General features: G+C 36.2%; 1 protein-coding gene across 1 annotated transcript in view; it reads left to right on the top strand.

Annotated features, from left to right (window-relative positions):
* Positions 1-19,278, top strand: part of CATSPERB (cation channel sperm associated auxiliary subunit beta) — a 147,151-nt gene that overhangs the window by 36,420 nt on the left and 91,453 nt on the right. The window contains exons 4-8 of the mRNA XM_049897973.1: positions 240-328; positions 2,384-2,524; positions 8,261-8,321; positions 14,086-14,181; positions 18,618-18,767. Coding sequence (XP_049753930.1) covers positions 240-328; positions 2,384-2,524; positions 8,261-8,321; positions 14,086-14,181; positions 18,618-18,767 — 537 coding nt within the window. The remainder of the gene's footprint in view (positions 1-239; positions 329-2,383; positions 2,525-8,260; positions 8,322-14,085; positions 14,182-18,617; positions 18,768-19,278) is intronic.

Here is a 19,278-nt window from a genome sequence, read left to right as displayed (position 1 = left end):
CCTAGTATGTGGTGTGTTTTATTTTAGTGCTTCAGCCAACCCTTCCTATTTAGTGTCCCAATGGTGTATCTTTAAAGAGAAAAAGAAGTAGAAGGTTTGAACTTTATCTAAAGTGAATTTAAAATATGTAATTATAATGCTTATTCCTTTAAAAATACTTGGTCAGTTTTTAAAATATGAGTCTTTCAATGGAAGTTCTATTGATGACCTAAAACATATATGTTTCTGTATTATTTTAGGTCAAATGGAGAGATACTTTGCTTGTTCAAGTGAAGAGTTCCCCAAAAAGAATGAAATATTCAAGTTGTACCTTTCCTCATCTCACCTGGTAAGGTCCAATAATAGTATGTACTACTGACCCTTCAAAGTCCTTTTAAGTCCATGTGTAAAACCAATACCACCACTGTACTACATATTTTCAAATACCTTCTACTGTTTTCAGACTTGGGGAGGGGAAATTCTATATTCAGTAAAACCTGAAAAAGCCGGAGCCTGTCAGAGAAGGAAAACTCAAATATTTTCCATTAAAAGGAGTAATAGAAAAGTGGTAAGACTCCAAGACCCGGAAAAACAAGGCAGTACCGGCGAGTTTCAGCTCTCATGGGTTTCATTGTAAATAATAATCTTTTATGTCCTTTTTATTCCGTGGATCAGGTAAAATATTTTATTTAGCCATTGAGTACCCTAGGTATTTTTGCTCAGTTTTTGAAAAAAATTATGCTTCCTTCCCATTTAAAAAAAAAAAAAAGTCAGCTGTAAGGATTTTCATTTTTTTTTTTTTTTATGGGACTGATTTATACTTCTGAAGTTTGACAGATGTGGCCTGTTAGAGAAAGAAAGTTACCTCACATGACCTTGAGAAAAAATCTTTTCCTTTTATGACAAATACCACATTGCAGTTGTCACTCTGGGTAAGGAAAAACTTGATTCCTTTGATTCAAATAACAGGAGACAACAAACAACAACAAAATTAAAAATACCGTTAAGACAGCCATGTGGCAAATGCCAACAAAAACATAGTAAATAAAAATATACAGATTGCCCAAAAATCTATGATAAGTATAATAAAAACAATGAAAAACACCCCATGAGAACAAATGCATTTATCCCCAAATCCACTTTGACTTAGTCCCCAGTTCCTTTTAATATACCAACATGTATTTAGTTTTTTACTTACGTCAATTGTGAAATGCATGCCCATTAAGTCAAAAGTGCCTTTTATGTTATATTTGTGATTATATATTCTGGGAAAAGAATAGGCTTTGGAGGAAGACCGACCTGCAAAGCTGATGTCTCCTGCCACTTCTGGTCTGTGTGCTACCTAACCTCTTTGACCCTCTGTTTTGTCCTCTTAAAAAGGGAATTATAGCCCACTTTTTGGCTAGTTGTGATGTCACAGTTCTAGTAGAAGTATTAGTAGTAATAATACCTAGTATTTATCAAGTATTTATGTGTATCAGGCATTGTTCAAAGTGTTTTGTTCATTGTGACATTTAATCCTCACATTTACTCTTCTGTAAGGTAAGTGCTATTATTGTCCTTTCCTGACAACCCTATTCCAAATTACAGCTCCCCTCCCTGACCCCAGTACTCCAGATTTCCCTTCTATGGTTTTATTCTTATAATTTTCTTTGTTCTATTTTTTTATCTATCCATTCATCCATCTACAAATTTCATCCATTTAGTCTACCTCCTTGCCAACCTCCAATAAAATGTAAGTTCCATGAGGAGGGGGGATTTTTGTGTTTTGTTCACTTTTATATCCCCAGCACCTGACTGATAGTAATGGCCTAGCACATATTTCTGGAATGAATGTGTTTCTCCATTTTGTAGATACAGAAACTAAAGCTCAGGTAGGTAATTTGCCCAAAGTGATCTTAACCACTAGAACTAAAGAGATAAAACTCTTACCTGTTTCATGTTGGTTTTCAGTAAAAGCCACCATTTTTTTATTGTTACATTTTTATATATCTTCTCAAAACTGGAAAATATCCAATAAAATGCAGTAAAGAGAATTTTGCTTTATACATTTGCTTCCCTTATTATTTAGACACAAAATAATGATTTAGAAAAATGGGAATTTCTGCATGTGATAGCATGCAGTTTGATTCTTTGTTTACTAAACATAATAACTTTATACCTATTTCTGTGACAGAAAAGATTGTTTTAATGATTCAGTCGAAAGCTATCATGATATTAACATAATAGGCTACTGAGTTCTGAAAGATTTTTTTTTTCCTAGCTAGAGATCAAAATTATTAAAAATAACAGTCTTTAGCAGCATCTACTTTCCACAAATTTTTCTTCACTTTTAGATTAGTATCATATTCTTCTCTCCACCAAATTAATTGTTACTACTTGTTCTGTTTTCTGTTCCATAAAGGAAATCCAGTGTTTTTTCCAAATTGAAGATGAGGTTGCTTCAAGGGGAATTCTAAGCGTGTTTACATCAGGAGGACTTGCTCCCAGTTTGGAAATCATAAATAGTACATATACTGGCATCTTCCACTTTAATTTAACTTTGGTAATTACATTTTATTTTATTCTGTGATATGTTATTAACAAGAAGGATACTCTCCCTTATAGGACATGGTTTTTAAAAAGAGCTAGTTCACAGTATTGCGTCTATATATGTCTTAAACCTAACAATCCAGTGTTTTGCTTTAAGTAGTCATATGTCTTCTAGAGAAATTAAGGGAAAAAATGAAAGAAATACATATGGTTTCTTACTATTTACCTACATATTTACTGTTTCCACTTCTCTTCATTCTTTTCTGTCAATACAAATTGCCATCTGCTGTGATTTCTCTTCAGCCTGAAGAACTTCTTTTAGCATGTTTTATAGTTCAGGTCTACTGGCAATGAATTCTCTGGATTTTCCTCCTCTGAAAATGCCTTTCTTTCCCCTTCATTTTTTTTTTTTTTTTGTAAAATCTTTATTGAGATATAATTCACATATCAATCTACCCTTTTAAAGTATACAATCAATGGTTTTTATTAGCACATTCACAGAGTTGTGCAACCATCACCACAATCAATTTTAGAACATTTTATCACTCCAAAAAGAAAGCCCAGACCTTTTAGCTAAAAAAAAAAGACCTTTTAGCTAAAAAAAATTCCCCCAATTCCACTCCCAGACCTAGGCAACCTCTAATCTACTTTCTGTCTCTATAAAAAAAAAATTGCTTTTTCTGGATATTTCATATAAATGAAATCCTATGTAGTCTTTTATAACTGGCTTCTTTCATTTAGCATGTTTTCAAGGTCCATCTATGTTGTAGCATATATCAGGACTTCATTTCTTTTTATTGATGAATGATATTCCATTGTATGGCTCTATCACATTTTGGATATCACATTTTATTTATCCATTATTCAGCTGATGGAAATTTGAGATGTATCCACTTTTTAGCTATTATGAACAATACTTCTATGAACATTCATGTACAAATTTTTGTTTGGAAATATGTTTTCATTTCTCTTGAGTATGCAGATAGGTCTTATGGTAACTCTATGTTTAACTCTTTGAAGAACTGTCAGTTTGTTTTCCAAAGTGGCCCCATCATTTTACCTTGCCACTAACAATTTAAGATGGTTCCGTGTCTCCACTTCCTCACCGAGAGTCATTATGATCTTTTTATTTGAGCCATTCTCATGGGTGTGAAGTGGGGTCTCATTAGGGTTTTGATTTGCATTTTTCGGATGACTAATGATATGGAGCGCCTTTTCATGTGCTTACTGTCATTTGTGTATCTTCCTTGGAGAAATGTCTATTCATATCCTTTCTCCATTTTTAATTGTTTTCTTAATTTCATTTGCATATTATTCATCATAAGTGTATAGAAATACAATTGATTTTTGTGTATTGATCTTGTATCCTACCACTTTCCTGAACTTGTTTTATTCATAAGATAAAGAATACCTAATTGGCCATTATTACTTCCAAAAAAAAAATTCTGCTGTTTTCTGTGTCTCTTATCCTGTTGGAGCTCCAATTATGAACATGTTGGAACACATGGTATTATCCCTCATGTCTTTTCTCCATCTTTCAGATTGGATGATTTCAATTGCTGTATTTTCAAGTTCATCTCTGGGTGGTACAAACAGTTAACATGCTTGGCTGCTAACCAAAATGTTGGAGGATTGAGTCTTACCCAGAGGCACCTCGGAAGAAAGGCCTGAGATCTAATTCCAAAAAATCAGGCACTGAAGACCCTATGAAGCACAGTTCTACTCTGACACACATAGGGTCACCATGAGTCAGAGTCAACTCCATGGCAACCAGAATGGATCTTCAAATTCACTTAATCTTTCTTTGGCAATCTCGGATTTGTTATTGATCCCACCTAGTGAATACTTCATTTCAAAGATTAAACTTTTCAGCTTTACTCTTACCATTTGGTTTTATTTTTATTTTCATTTCTATGTTGAGAATCCCTATCCTTTACTCATTAGGACAAAATTCTTCTTAAATCTGTGTACATAGCTCCTCTCAAGTCTTTGCTCTCTGGACTCACTTTGAGGCTGTTTATTTCTACCTTTTTTCCTAAGTAGGGATTACACTTTTCTGTTTCTTCTGTCTTGTCAGTTTTGGTGGAAAATTGGACATTGAAAATAGTTAGCTGTAGCAACTCTGGATTCTGTATGGTCTTCTGAGGGTTTGTTATTGTTGTTCTAAAAGGTGAATAACTTGCTTTGGCTTGAACTGCAAACTCTCTGACCTGTAGCTTCAGCAGCTGTGTCTCTGCTCAGTTCTTTCAGCTTCCACTGTGGATTTTTTTTTTTTTAATCTGACCCCTCTGGAGGATCTCCTTTGTACTTGTGTTGCCCAAGAATTTGGGCAAAGTTTATTGGTAGATTTTAGGGCTCACTCTGTTTGCAGTTCCCTTGCCCCTAGAATTTTCTCCTTAAATTCCCAAATGTTCTTTCAACCCCAGACTCTGTCCTTTGACACATCAAACCAGTAGTGCTTCAACTTTCTGTTACCTGAGCTTGGCTGGGTAGTATTCCATTATGTGGCTATATTATTATACATAACTGAGGAGCATTTTGTTTCCAGTCTTATGCCGTTACAAAAAATGATGTAATAATATCCTGGAGCATATTTTATTCCATGCATAGGTGAAGATAATGTAGACTACATTCCTAATAGTAAAATTTCTGAGTAAAAGTGTAAATGCACTTAAGATTTTGATAGATACTGCCAAATTGTCCTCCATTACAATTTACACACATGCCAATGATGTATGAGAGTACTTTTTCCCACACCTTCACCAAAAAATATGTTGCATAACTTTTTGAACTTTGCCAATATATAGGGTGTGAAATAGTGTCATATAGTACACGACTTTCCATTCTCTTGTGATTAAAGAGGTTAAGCATCTTCTCATATGCTTAAGATATTTATATCTTCTTTTTTGTGAACTGTCTGCTTTTGTTCATTTTTCTACTAGACTTGTTTTTGTAAGAATTCTTTGTATATTAAAAACATTAGCTCTTTGTGATGTGTGTCTAAATATTTTTTCTAGTTCATTATTTGTATTTTGACTTTATATATGGTGCTTTTTTTCCATGAAGAATATTGTGCAGTCTGGGATCAGTATCATAGAGGGGCTTTACCATGCCAAGATATAATTAAAAGTATTCCCATGTTTTCTTTGAAAATTTTATTGTTTTAATATTTTTGATCCATTTGGAATTTATTTTTGTTGTAGTATGAGGTAGAGAGCTGACTTTTTTTTTCCTATGGCTATTAAGTTTTTCCAACATGATTTACTGAGTTATCTATTTCTCCTTTTATTTGAAATATCTCCTTAATCACATACTTAATTCCTGCTTGCGTCTGAGCTTATCATTGGACTTTCTAGTACGTTTCCTTGATTTGTCTGTATATCCATGTACCAGTGCTTCACAGTACTACTCTTTAGAAGTAACTCGTCTGTTTAAAATAATGTTGAGCGTAAGTTAATGTAGGGAAAATTGACAGTTTTATGATGTTGAAATTCCTATCAAAGAACATGTACTTTTATATTTGTTAGTCCCTTTTTGTGTGTGTCTCTAGTCTTTTAAAGTTTCTTCGTATAGATCTTGCAAATTTAGTTCTCTCTTTTTCTTGATACCTCATCTTTTTTTCACTGCAATAAACTCATAAAATGGAGTTATATCTTCCAGCCAGTTGTTGTTTAAATATAACAGATCTGCTAACTTTTGATCATTAATTTTGTCCCAGCAACCTTACTGAATTTTCTAATAAATTCAGCTGATTCTCTTGAGAAGGAATTGCATTGGCTAGCAACTCCACAATAATATTGAATTATAGTTGTAATAAATTTATTCCTGACCTTAATAAAAATACTTCTAGTGTTCCCCATTAAGCATATTGTTGACTTGCAAGCTGAACATAGTTTATTTCCTGTTAAGAATGTTTCATCTATTTCTAGTAATAATTTTTTAAAAGATAATTGAATGTTGAATTTTGTCTGATGCCTTTTCAGGATCTGTGTAAATAATTATAAATGGTTTTCCTGTTTTGATCTTTTAGCATTGTTAATGATTTAAAAGATTTTCTAGTATAGTACTAGCCTTTATTTCTTTAACTTAGTCAGATATATTATTTTAATGTACTCTTGAATTCTACTTGTTAACTTGTAATGAGAATTTTTTGTATCTGTACTAACAAATAGAATTGTCATATGCAATCTTTATTGAATGCCTGCTGTTATGTTCCTTTTCTATTTCCTCCCTTCCCATTCTGGGGATTATCCATCCTATCAGGGTGGACATAAGCAATGGTAAGAAAAGAGAGAGCTGTGCTAACAAAACACGCCATGTGTGTGTTTCCCCTCTCCTCGTTATAATGTCATAATTGGGAGAATGAAAACCATTACCAGGGCAACTGGCAGTTCATTTGATGAAACTCTTAACTGATTGTCAGCTCATATTGTTGGTTTTCTCAGCATAACAACAGCAACTACAACAATAGCTAACAGTTATTGAATGTCAATCACTATTCTTAGTGCTTAACCTGATTTCATTTAATATTCACAATAACTCTAGGAAGTAGGTAGTATTGGTATCACACAGGTAGGATTAGATTAAGCAGGATTCAAACCCAGGCAGCCTGGCCTCAGCGTCTGTGTTCTAAACATAAATATTCAATTTTCCCCTTTGTATTTTGCTGTCTTTCCTTAAGTCCAGGTGACCTGTACATACTTGCCTGCATTCACTGACCTCACACATTCTATTTCTATCAATTAACATTGATTTCTTCCTTTCCTGGAATTCATCCTTCTGCCCACTCAACATCTACTATGCAAAAACTAAACTGTTAGGAGCATTGAAGTCATCTCCTCATTTCCTTCCATTCTAAGAAAGTATCTTTTTTTCTCCCGGTGGTCGAATATATATTTAGCACTTAGCTGTTTATGATTATTAATACTATTATACTTTAGCTAATACATAGTCAGCATGAACAGATGTTTGAAGTGCCATATATAAATTACTTTTTAATTTTGATTTATTTAATTTAGTTGTTCTTGAGTATTTTCTCCTTTTTTTTTTCCTTTTCTCCCATTACTTAGTGGAGTAAATATGTTTATCCAAACTGTTAAGTCTGGGAAGTGTTCATAAATGAATTGAACCCAGGTGATTTTGGAAAATGGCAAGTGTGAAACTATGATAGATGAAGAATAGTGTAGAAGAGTGGGGCAGAAGAGGCTGAGCAAGGATTTTTCCAAACCCAGAGATACCAGTTTATGATAAAATCACAGTAAACTAGGACAGTGCCAGTGTATTAAAACATCAAAACCCTCTTGCCATTTACAGCATTACAAACCATCACTGAAGTGAGCATTTGGACTTTTCTTCATCAAGAAAGGCCTCCTATTGAATGTCAGACAATTATTCCCTTTCAATATTCTTGCATGAACTTTGATAACAACTTCTTATTGGCCTCAGTTTTTTTTCACATTAATTGACTTTTCCGCATTTCTCCTGGTCTATTTTAAATTTGTCATCATCTTGTATCACATACATCTTTGTAAGATATGGTAAGGCTTTCTGGAATACATAGGGCTATACGAAAAAAATAATCAATGAGTAAGTAGCCCTTAAAAGAAGACAAATTATTCCAGGATACGTTGCATGATAATTGGATATTTTTTTTAATTTTCTTTTTTTTAATATAGAATAAAATATACCAAAATGAGTGTTGCTGTTAGCATAGTAAAATCATTGTTTTCTGATTTCTTTTTTATTCAAGTTCAGTGATCGAGTTTACTGGTTGATTAATATCCCCAGAGAAGACATCACAAAAAACACAGGTAAGAGTAATCTAAATTAATTATTTTCCCTATAAACCTGGGTTGCCAGTTATAAAAAAGAAAAACAAATGTTATTAAAAAATTATTTGTTGTTCTATGTAATATTGTTCCATGTACATGTCTCATGTAATATTTGGGACATACTTATATTAAAACTTATTTGTTGTTTATCTTAAATTCCAATTTAACTGGAATTAAACCCTATTATAAAAATTTTTTTTTTATAGGTAGATTGTTCTTACGCATATAATATTTATATTATCCTTCGTTTAAATTAAATTGCCCTTATGTTCATTGTTGTTGTTAGGTGCTGTTGAGTAGGTTCCAACTCGTAGTGACCCTATGTACAACAGAACAAAACACTGCCCAGTCCTGCACCATCCTCACAATCTTGCTATGTTTGAGCCTATTGTTACAGCCACTACGTCAATCCATCTCGTCAAGGGTCTTCCTCTTTTTCACAGCCCCTCAACCCTACCAAACATGGTGTCCTTCTCTAGGGACTTATCCCTCCTGATAATATGTCCAAAGTACATGAGACGAAGTTTCGCCATCTTCACTTTCAAGGCACACCCTGGCATTAACGAGTCTTCCACCAATCTTTATGCTGCATTCTTCTTCATATAGTCCAGCTTCTTGAATCATTTACTCCACATACAAATTGAGTAAGTATGGTGAAAGGATACAACCCTGACACACATCTTTCCTGACTTTGAACCACCCAGTATCCCCTTGTTCTGTTTGAACAACTGCCTCTTGATCTATGTACAGGCTCCACATGAGCACAATTAAGTGTTCTGGAATTCCAATTCTTCCCAATGTTATCCATAATTTGTTATGATCCACACAGTCTAATGCCTTTGCATAGCCAATAAAACACAGGTAAACATCTTTCTAGTATTCTCTGCTTTCAGCCAAGATCCACCTGACACAGGCAATGATATCCCTCATTCCACATACGCTTCTGACTCCGGCTTGAATTTCTGGCAGTTCGCTGTCGATGTACTGCTGGAGAATTATGCATCTAGGGATAGACACAATCTTATTTCTTCCTTTCCAATATGTATTCATTTAATTTCTTTTTCTTGCCTACCACTGGCTAGGATCTTCAGTACAATTCTGATTAGGAATGGTAAGAGAGGGCAGCTTTGCCTTGCTTTCAATTTTAAGGAAAACATTGTCTTTCACCACTCAGTTTTCTAGATGCGCCTTATCAGACTGAGGAAGTTGCCTTCTACTCCTACAGGCTGATTTAAAAAAAAAAATTTTATCATGAATTGGTGTCAGATTTTGTTAAATGCTCTTACTGCCTCTATTGAAATGATTATAAGAATTTTCTTCTTTAGCCTGTTGATATGGTGAATTACATCTGACTCATCTTTGAATAGTGAAGCAGCTTTGCAATCAAGGATAAATAACACTTGGCTATGATGATGTATTATCCTTTTTATATATTGTTGGATTCATTTGGCTATAGGTTTTCAGTCCGTAGTTTGATTTTCTTGTGATGTCTTTATCTCATTTTGGTATCCAGGTAATGCTGCCCTCATAAAATGAGTTGGGACAAGTTCTCTTCTTTTCTACATTTTTTAACATCATCTCTTCCTTAAATGTTTGGTGGAATTCTCCAGTGAAGACATGTGGGTCTGGAGTTTTCTTTCTGCGAAGAATTTTAACTGCAAATTAAATATATATGACTATCCAAGTTGTCTGTTTCTTCTCGAGTGAGCTTTGGCAGTTTGTGTCTTCCAAGGAACTTGTTTATTTCATGTAAATTGTTGAATTTATGGGCATAGAATTGTTTGTGATATTCCCTTATTATCCTTTTAATATCTGTAGGGTCTGTAGTGCTGTCTCCTTTTTCATCTCTAAATTAGTTATTTGTATCTATTCTTCTTCTTGATTAACCTGACTAGAAGTTCATCGATGTTATTGATCTTTTCAAAGAAACATCTGGTTTCATTGATTGTGTATATCGTTTTTCTTTTCCTCATTTCATTGATTTCCACTCTTCATCTTGTCCTACTTTGGATTTAATTTGCTTTTTTTTTTAATTACTTAAGTTGGGAACATTTATATCAAGGGTTGGCAAACTACAGCTTGCAGGCCAAATCTGGCCCTCTGCCTGTTTTTGTAAATGAAGTTTTACTAGAATACAGCCACATTCATTTATTTGTTTTCTAAGCCAGTTTTCATGCTAGAATGGCAGGATTATAGTGTGACAGAACTGTATGGTCCACAAAGCCCAAAATATTTACTAGCTGGCGCATTCTAGAATAAGTTTACCAATCCCAACTTTAGATAATTGATTTGCAATCTTTCTCTTTTTTGTATGGTTAGAGAAGATGCTTTGTATCATGTTGATGTTTTTGAACTTATAGAAGCTTGCTTCGTGGGCTAGAGAATGATCTGTGTACGTTTGGAGAAGAATGCATACTGTGCTGCTGTTGGCCAGTGTGTTCTGTATATATCTATGAGGTCAAGTTGGCTGATTGTGTCATTTAGATCTTCTGTATCTTTACTGCTTTTCTTTCTAGGCGTTCTGTCCATCTTCAAAGGTGGTGTGTTAAAGTCTCCTACTATTATCGTAGAACTGTCTACTTCTCTTTTCAATTCTGTTAGTTTGTTTTATGTTGTTTGGAGCTCTTTCATTGGGTGGATAAATATCTATTATTGTTATGCCTTCTTGGTGAATTGATCCTTTCTTTGTCTTTTATAATGGATTTTTATTTAAAGTCTATTTTATCTGAAATTATTATGGCTATCTTACTCTCTTTTGGTTACTTATCTGCTTGATACATTTTTCCCATCCTTTGATTTTTTAACTTATTTATGTCTTTGTGTCTAAGGTATGTCTCTTGTAGGCAACATATTGGTGGGTCATGTTTTTTTGCCATTCTGCCACTCTGTCTCTTAACTGGTGCATTTAACCCATTTACATTCAGTGTGATTAGCAATAGGTATGAATTCACTGGTGGCGTAGTGGGGGTATGAATTCATTGCTGTCATTTTGTTACACATTTTGTAGTGTTAACATTTTCTTTGTTCCTCTTAATTTTCTTCACTGTTCTTTTTGTGTATGGATTTTCTTTTTCTATCAATCGTTTTTTGTTTGTTTACTGAGTCTTTTTTATTTTTTTCTTCTTTATTTTGGTGAGTACCAAACCAAAAACCCACTACCGTCGAGTCGATTCCAACTTATAGTGACCCTATAGGACAGAGTAGAACTGCCTCATAGGGTTTCCAAGCCTGTAAATATTTATGGAAGCAGACTGCCACATCTTTCCCTTATGAATTGGTGAGTAGATTTATTAATTTTGTTTGTAGTTACCCAGAAGTTTTCCTTTATCCTCTTAAATTTAAAACAGCCTGTTATATCTTGGAATCACCTTGACTTCCTCTCCATATGGAAGCTCTATAACTACACCTTTTATTTCCCCCTTTTGTTTTGAAGTTGTCATCATTTACAGCTTAACACCTTTGGTTCTCTGTAGTCAGTTTAGTAGCTTTATTTTACTTCTATGACGTCTTTATCTGGGTTGGTATCTGGGTGAAGCTGTCATGTGTCTCTATCTCAGGTTGTTGTCTGATGTCTGTTGTCTGTTCGGTGGCACAAGAATGCACATTGCCACTTGTCTTGTGGGCAGGATGGTGGTGACAGTGGGTGAGGTGGGCACGTGCCACTGCCAGTCATCAGCCAAGTGGCACAGGAGTGTGTGCTGCCTGTCCCCAGATGAGTGGGGCAGCAGGTAAGGGGGTGATTGGTGGGACAGGTGTACATTGCCAGTTGGGAGTGGGGCAGGGCTGGTTGGTGGGTAAGAAGGGGTTTAAACCATGGTCTCTGGGTGGGTAGGGTGGCAGGGGAGAGGCTCATATTCTTGGTTACCAGGAGGATGAGGAAGAGGGGAAGTGCGCTCCTTTGGCCACTGGGCATGGGTGCCTGGACAGTCCATGTAGGCTACAGCCAGCCATTGGGACCTGGCCCTGACCAAATGTGGGGGAGGGAGGGGCTGCCTGGAGTCGTTGGGTGGGGGACCACCTGCTGACACTCTATGGATCTACTACTCTGTGTGTGCCACCCACCCTAATGGCCGTGGACTACCACTAGTGAGTGGTCCTGTCTCTGGTTCCTGTTTCCCTCTCTGCTCTGTGGTCGTCAGGATCCTGGGGCTCTCACCCACCTTCTTGTGCTTTCCCTTCTTAGATCTTGTTCATGTCCTGCTCACCTTGCTTCACTCCAGATTTATCTACCCAGTTTTTCTGTCTCCTTTTGGGAATTCCATGAAGTTGTCTTCCTGTGCTCTTCGCTCAGGGTCCCTGCTAGCTTTTTTCATACCTTTTTGTGAATTGAGCCCTTTATCATTATATATTGCTTCTCTTTATCTCTGGTAATTACCTTGTTCTGCAATGTCCTTTGGCTGTGGTTAAATTGATATCAAAACCAAAAAAACCAAACCCATTGCTGTCAAGTCAACTCCAACTCATAGCGACCCTATAGGACAGAGTGGAACTGCCCCATAGGGTTTCCAAGGAGCAGCTGGTGGATTTGAACTGCCAACCTTTTGGTCAGCAGCCAAGCTCTTAACCACTGTGCACGAGGGCTCCACCATCTTTCTTTTGACTAGTGTTTGCGTGATACGTCTTTTTCATCCTTTTACTTGATGCGTCAATTGATCCCAACCCACCTGGAGCAAAGGAGAATGAAGAACACCAAAGAAACAAGGAAAATATTAGCCCAAGAGATAAAAGGGGCCACATAAACCAGAAACTCCATCAGCCTGAGACCAGAAAAACTAGATGGTGCCTGGCTACCACCAATGACCGCCCTGACAGGGAACACAACAGAGACTCCCTGACGGAGCAGGAGATAAGTGAGGTGCAGAACTCAAATTCTAGTAAAAAGATCAGACTTAACAGTCTGACTGAGACTAGAGGAACCCCAGAAGACACAGCCCCCGGACTCTCTGTTAACCCAGAACCAACTTTTCAGACAAAGAATAGACTAGACTATAAGATATAAAATGATACTCATGAAGAGTGTGTTTCTTAGTCCAAGTAGATACACAAGGCTAAATGGACCGCTCCTGTCCGGAGGTGAGATGAGAGGGCAGAAAGGGATAGGAGTTGGTTGAATGGACACGGGAAATCCGGGATGGAAAGGAGGAATGTGTGGTCACATTATAGTGATAGCAACTAGGCTCACATAACAATGTGTGTATAAATTTTTGTATGAGAAACTAACTTGAGCTGTAAACTTTCACCTAAAGCACACACAAAAAAAAAATGTTCCATCTCTCTGTTTTATTTTTTTCTCTTTCATTGTCTTCATTCAGATTCATTATTTTTTATAATTCCGTTTTGTCTCCACTATTGGCCTATTATATAAACCTTAACATTTTTTTAGTAGTTTCCTTAGGGTTTATACCATACGTTTTAGTTAATCACAGCCCACTTTGAAATATTATATCACTTGACATGAAGTGTCATAATTTGTTTTTTATCAAGCCACAATAACTCCTAGGAGAAAAAGTATGATCCAAAATATTGTTACCTGGATTCACTGCTGTGGTGGTAAAATCACTTCATAATTTCTTTTTCATTATTTTATCAGCAAAATGTTTACAGGGAAAATGTGGAAAACCTTACATATGCAGTCAAAATGTTTGGAAAACGATAGATAATTGTTGGTAATGTTCACATTGCCTTGAATTTAACCAATATGACATAAAAAATAGCTGATTGTGTCCCTTTTGTTTTTAAACAGATATTACAGCAGTAGAAGAATGGCTAGTAAGGATTAGTTTACATCACGGATTAAATATTTATACTACTGAAGGAACTCTATTGGATACTGTTCGAGGTAAAAGTCAGCAGATAAAAAGGAATCCATATATTCTTTCAGCAAACTTTGACACCTACTATATGCTAGACCCTGTCCTAAGTCATTGTGATTAAAAAAATAATAAGAGATGACCATGACCCTTGAAGAATTCACAGTCTGATAACAATTAAAAAAAAAAAAAAATCAGTTAAATACATGTGAGTAATTGCTAATGTTTTTGTTGTTGTTAGCTGCCATGGAACTGATTCTGACTCATGGTGACCCCATGTGTACAGAGTAGAACTGCTCCATAGGTATTTCAAGGTCATGAACTTTCAGAAGCATATCGACAGGCCTGTCTTCCAAGGCACCACTGGCTGGGTTTGAACGGCCAACCCTTCAGCTAGTAGTCAAGCGCTTAACGATTTGCACTACCCAACAGAGGTCTGCAAAGACTGGTATGGAAATATGGAAATATACTTCTACTGTGGCCATATTAGGGATCATTACAAACAATGGCTTTATAAAGTTAGTGTTTGCATCTTCTATAAAGATGTTATAGAAGACTTTGTTCATTGCATCACGATCTTATTTGTGAGGGCTGCAAGGAAAAATTCAGTTTTGTCTTAGAACAGTTTTTTTTTTTCCATAAGAAATTGATTGTTTTAAGCTTATGAACACTGAGTGATGTAACTGGCTAGGCTTCTCATTTTCAATTTTCTGATAGGAAATTTATAGCCCAATTTTTGGATCACCTGTGTTTTTTTATAGCACTATAGCATGAATTTTCTTGATCATCAATCCTGGATCTTGGATTTATCCTTACTTTCCTTTTTATTTTTTATTCTTTGTCCCCTACTTTGATATGATGCTATGTAAAATATAGAGTAAAAATAAATAAATATATTGCATTTTCTGGAAAGAATCACTTGGAGAGCTTTAAAAAAAGTAATGATGCCTAATCCCACCATATACCAATTAAAATCAGATCTTTAGAGGGTGGTACAAGACACCTGTAGTTTTAAAAAAAATCATCTTGAGAGGTGATTCTGTTTTTAAGGGATGGTTGAGAGCTCCCGTAGAGAAATGCTTGCATATGTGACCCAGAGGACACGTACAAGTCTATTTAGTGCAGCATTATTTGTTATAACGAAAAAACTGGAAACGTCCCAAGTATCCACCAGCAGGGGAAAACACTAATGTTGGTACATTCTGTTAAAATGAAGGAAGGAGACCCAAACAGATCGTCAAGAACAGAAAGAACTCAGAAACATTGAGTGAAAAAAATCAAGTCACAGAATAGAGTAGGAGAGCATTTATATAAAATTTAGGTATATGCACTGTTCATTGATACGTATATATTCAGTAAAATATTAAAACATGGATTAGAAATATACACAAAAATTTCATGATGCTGGTTGCATTTGGGGAGAATTTAGGAATGGGATTATGGAGGGGAGCAGAGGTGTCTTTAATCATATCTGTATTGTTTTATTTCTTTAATGTTTTTAAAATATCTGAAACAAAATTGACAAAGTACTTTCCAATTTTTTCATAGCTTTCAAAATTAAAAAAAAATAGCGGGCCAATTGTTCAACAATAATTGCCGTACCCTTTTTTTGGAATTCTAATATTTTGATATCCTATGCATAAAAAAAAAAAAAAAATTTTTTCTGGTAGCACAGTGGTTAAAGTGTCCAGCTGCTAACCATAAAGGCTACCCACCAGCCGCTCCTCAGGAGGAAGATATGGGATCTGCTCCCGTAAAGATTTACAGCCTTGGTAACCCTAGGGGGCAGTTCTACTCTGTCCTGTAGGGTCCCTGTGAGTCGGAATTCAACTCAATGGCAGTGGGTTGGGTTTGCTTATGCTACTTTTGGGTACCAAAATACCAGTGTAAAACCATTATTTCATTTTTTTTAAATATCTGAAATATGAATCATTTACATATATAGATGGACCCCAGATACTCTGCACTGCATTAAAATTTTGATTTACATTTATTTGGAAGGTACAGAAGTCCTGAGGTAGCAAAGAGCTTCACAGATTTGTAGATGTTAAAGGTTCCAGATGCAGGAATGAGACTGATCTGTTTGAGGAACTGAAAGGAGTTGTTGCTGAAGCATAGTAACTGACAGACAGAGTGGCATGTACTGAGTTTGGAGAAACTCAGTACAGATCACATCAACCATGGGAAAGAGTGTGGATTTTATTCTAGTTACAGTGAAAAGCATTTTAAGCAGGAGAGTGGTAAATTCTGATTTATGCTTTATAAAAAGATCACTTTGGCTGCTGGGTAGAGAATTAACTCTTGGGGAAGGATGGCAAGAATGGAGTAAAGGGAATTATTTGGGAGGCTGTTGCAATACTCCAATCAGGAAATGGTCTGGGGTCACTGGGCTGTGTCATTAACAGTCAAGATGGTGAGAACTATAAGCCTTAAGGGTACATTCTGGGAGTAGGGCTGATACGACTTCCTGGTAGTTTGGGTGTAAAGGTATCAAGGAATAAATTCTTATTTGAGCAATCAAGTGGATGATTGTATCACTTACTGAAATCCTGAAGATGAGGAGAAAACATACAGTCACCAGTGACCTTCATATTGCTCGCTTTTCTGACTCCTTTTTAGCTTCTCAGCAGCAATCAAAATTTTAATTGCTCCCTCTTAAAAGCAATCTTAAAACCCTAAATGTACAGTCCCTGATTGTAAGGAGCTCCTGCATAAGTTAAGAAAAAAAAAAAAACTAGTTAAGAGGCAGTCTCAATTCAATACAATCATGTACCGGATATAAGCTCAAATCTCCCTGTTCTCTAAGGTCAGCGTATGGATGGCCTGCACACATCCTGTGCGCTGGAAAGTCTGGCGTCTTGCCCCAAATTTCTTTGAATTCCTGAACAACTTACTGCTGAGTCAGTTTACTTATATATATTGGGTCTCTTTCCCCTCTATGCTCTCCTTGTACTACACTATGTTAACCTAGGTGGAAACTTAGCTCCTTTTTTGGCTTTGCACAAAACGAAGAAAAAAAAATCACTTAGTCTGGATTTATAGCAGATGTTCTTGAAAGTTTGGGGGAGACGGAGGGAATTTAAACAGCTAAAAAATGGATTGTTAGTTATCTCTGTTTTTAAAAAGTCCTTTGACAGTTTTTGAAATTCAGAGTGCAGTATTCTGTCAGGTTGCTCTGGCTGATTTTGCACTCTCTTTCCTCGTTTTCTCAAAAGAAAAAAGTCCTCTTATTTCCTTATGCATGAAAATTTGACTTTATCCCTCTCTAACCCTTTGCATATCTAAGAAAAGTATTTCAAGTTTTAAAATTTGTAAAGCCCCATCTGATTAAGTTCTTGAGAAGGGACCATTGTCTTCCGTGTTCTCCATGCTACTCTGGATTTATTCTCATTTTTGTGTATCTACTGCTGTTTTGGAAACTCTGGTGGCATAGTGGTTAAGTGCTACATGTATGGCTGCTAACCAAAGGGTCAGCAGCTTAAATCCGCCAGGCGCTCTTTGGAAACTCTATGGTGCAGTTCTATTCTGTCCTATAGGGTCACTATGAGTCGGAATCAGCTCAACGGCCCTGGGTTTGGTTTTTTGGTTACTGCTGTTTTGAGGAGCCCTGGTGGTTCAGTGGTTAAAGCGCTCTGCTGCTAACCACAAGGTTGGCAGTTCAAAACCATCAGCAGCTCCGCAGGAAAAAAATGTGGCAATCTGCTTCTGTAAAGATTTACAACCTTGGAAACTCTATGGGGCAGTTCTACTCTGTCCTAGAGGGTTACCATGAGTCGGAATTGAATTGACAGCGTGGGTTAGTGCTATTTTGAGTCCCTGGGTTGTGTTAATGGTTAAGTGCTATGGGTTACTGCTGTTTCGAGTCCCTGGGTTGTGTTAATGGTTAAATGCTCAACTACTAGATTGGCGGTTTGAACACATCCAGAGGTGCCTCAGAAAACAGGCCTGGTGATTTGCTTCTGAAAGGCCGCAGCCTTGGAAACCCTGTGGAACAGTTCTGCTCTGCACACATGGGGTCGCCATGAGTCGGAATCTACTCAACAGCAGCTAACAACAACAAAACTGCTTTTTCAATGGGATTGGGGAAGAAAACAAAAAGAAAATGTGTGGGCTCTTGAAGTAAAAGTTGTTCTCCATAAATGCACATACACTATGATCAAGCGATTCCATTTCTAGGGATGGTTCTTGTGGCAAATTGTAGTTTACAAAGATGGCCACAACAGTATCTCCCATCCCATATGCTCTTCAGCAATGTGGTCTTGCCAGTTCCCCATCAAGGGGACTTAGACTTCATTTCTTTTATTCTGGAAAATAAGAAATGACCTGTTTTTAACTGGTGAAAAATGAGGTAATTAATACCTCCATTATTTGAATTATAGAATAGTTTCTTTAAAATCCTTAAGTGATAATGTTCTATTTTCAAGAGTGCTACCACAATTTAAACACCTAACCTTGGTTTCCATAGAACCTATTCTTCAGTGGAATCTTGGGCTTATAATGGAAGAAAGTAACGTCAGTGCATTATATCCACATGTGATAGATCTCAAGGTGACAAAATGCCCCTGCGCCAATGACGTAGCATTGCTTGGCTTTGTTTTGAATACAACATTTGATGGTAAGTTTATAGCTTTATTTAATGTTGGAAGTGGCATTTTGTATTTTGTAGCAGTGATGTTTAACTGGCAGTAGAAGTTAAATGCATAGTCATAGTGTAATGTGAATGTTTCCTGAAAGTACCTGAGTTTACTCTCTGTCATGTCACCTTGTTTACTTGCATGTGCAATATGCTAAGTATATCCTAAGTTTATATGTAGTTTATATGCTGTTGTTGTCATTATGTGCTGTCGAGTCGATTTTGACCCATAGCGATCCCATGTAACAGAGTAGACCTGCTCTATAGGGTTTTCTAGGCTGTGTTCTTTTCTAGGCTGTATTTTCTGATTCTTTATACAGATCGCCAGGTATGTCTTCTGTGGAGCCGCTAGCTGGGTTTGAACAGCCAACCTTTTGTTTAGCAGCCGAGCACTTAACTGCTGCACCACCAGGGCTCCTAGTTTATATGCTACATATATAAAAATTGAAAGTAATCTACAGAAGAATTATCAGAGCAAATATGGGAGTTCTAC

Source organism: Elephas maximus, chromosome 10 (genome assembly GCF_024166365.1).
Source record: "Elephas maximus indicus isolate mEleMax1 chromosome 10, mEleMax1 primary haplotype, whole genome shotgun sequence".
In the NCBI taxonomy this organism is placed as follows: Eukaryota; Metazoa; Chordata; class Mammalia; order Proboscidea; family Elephantidae; genus Elephas; species Elephas maximus.
Note: the sequence above shows the minus strand (reverse complement) of the source record. Positions and strands in the feature narration are given on the sequence as shown.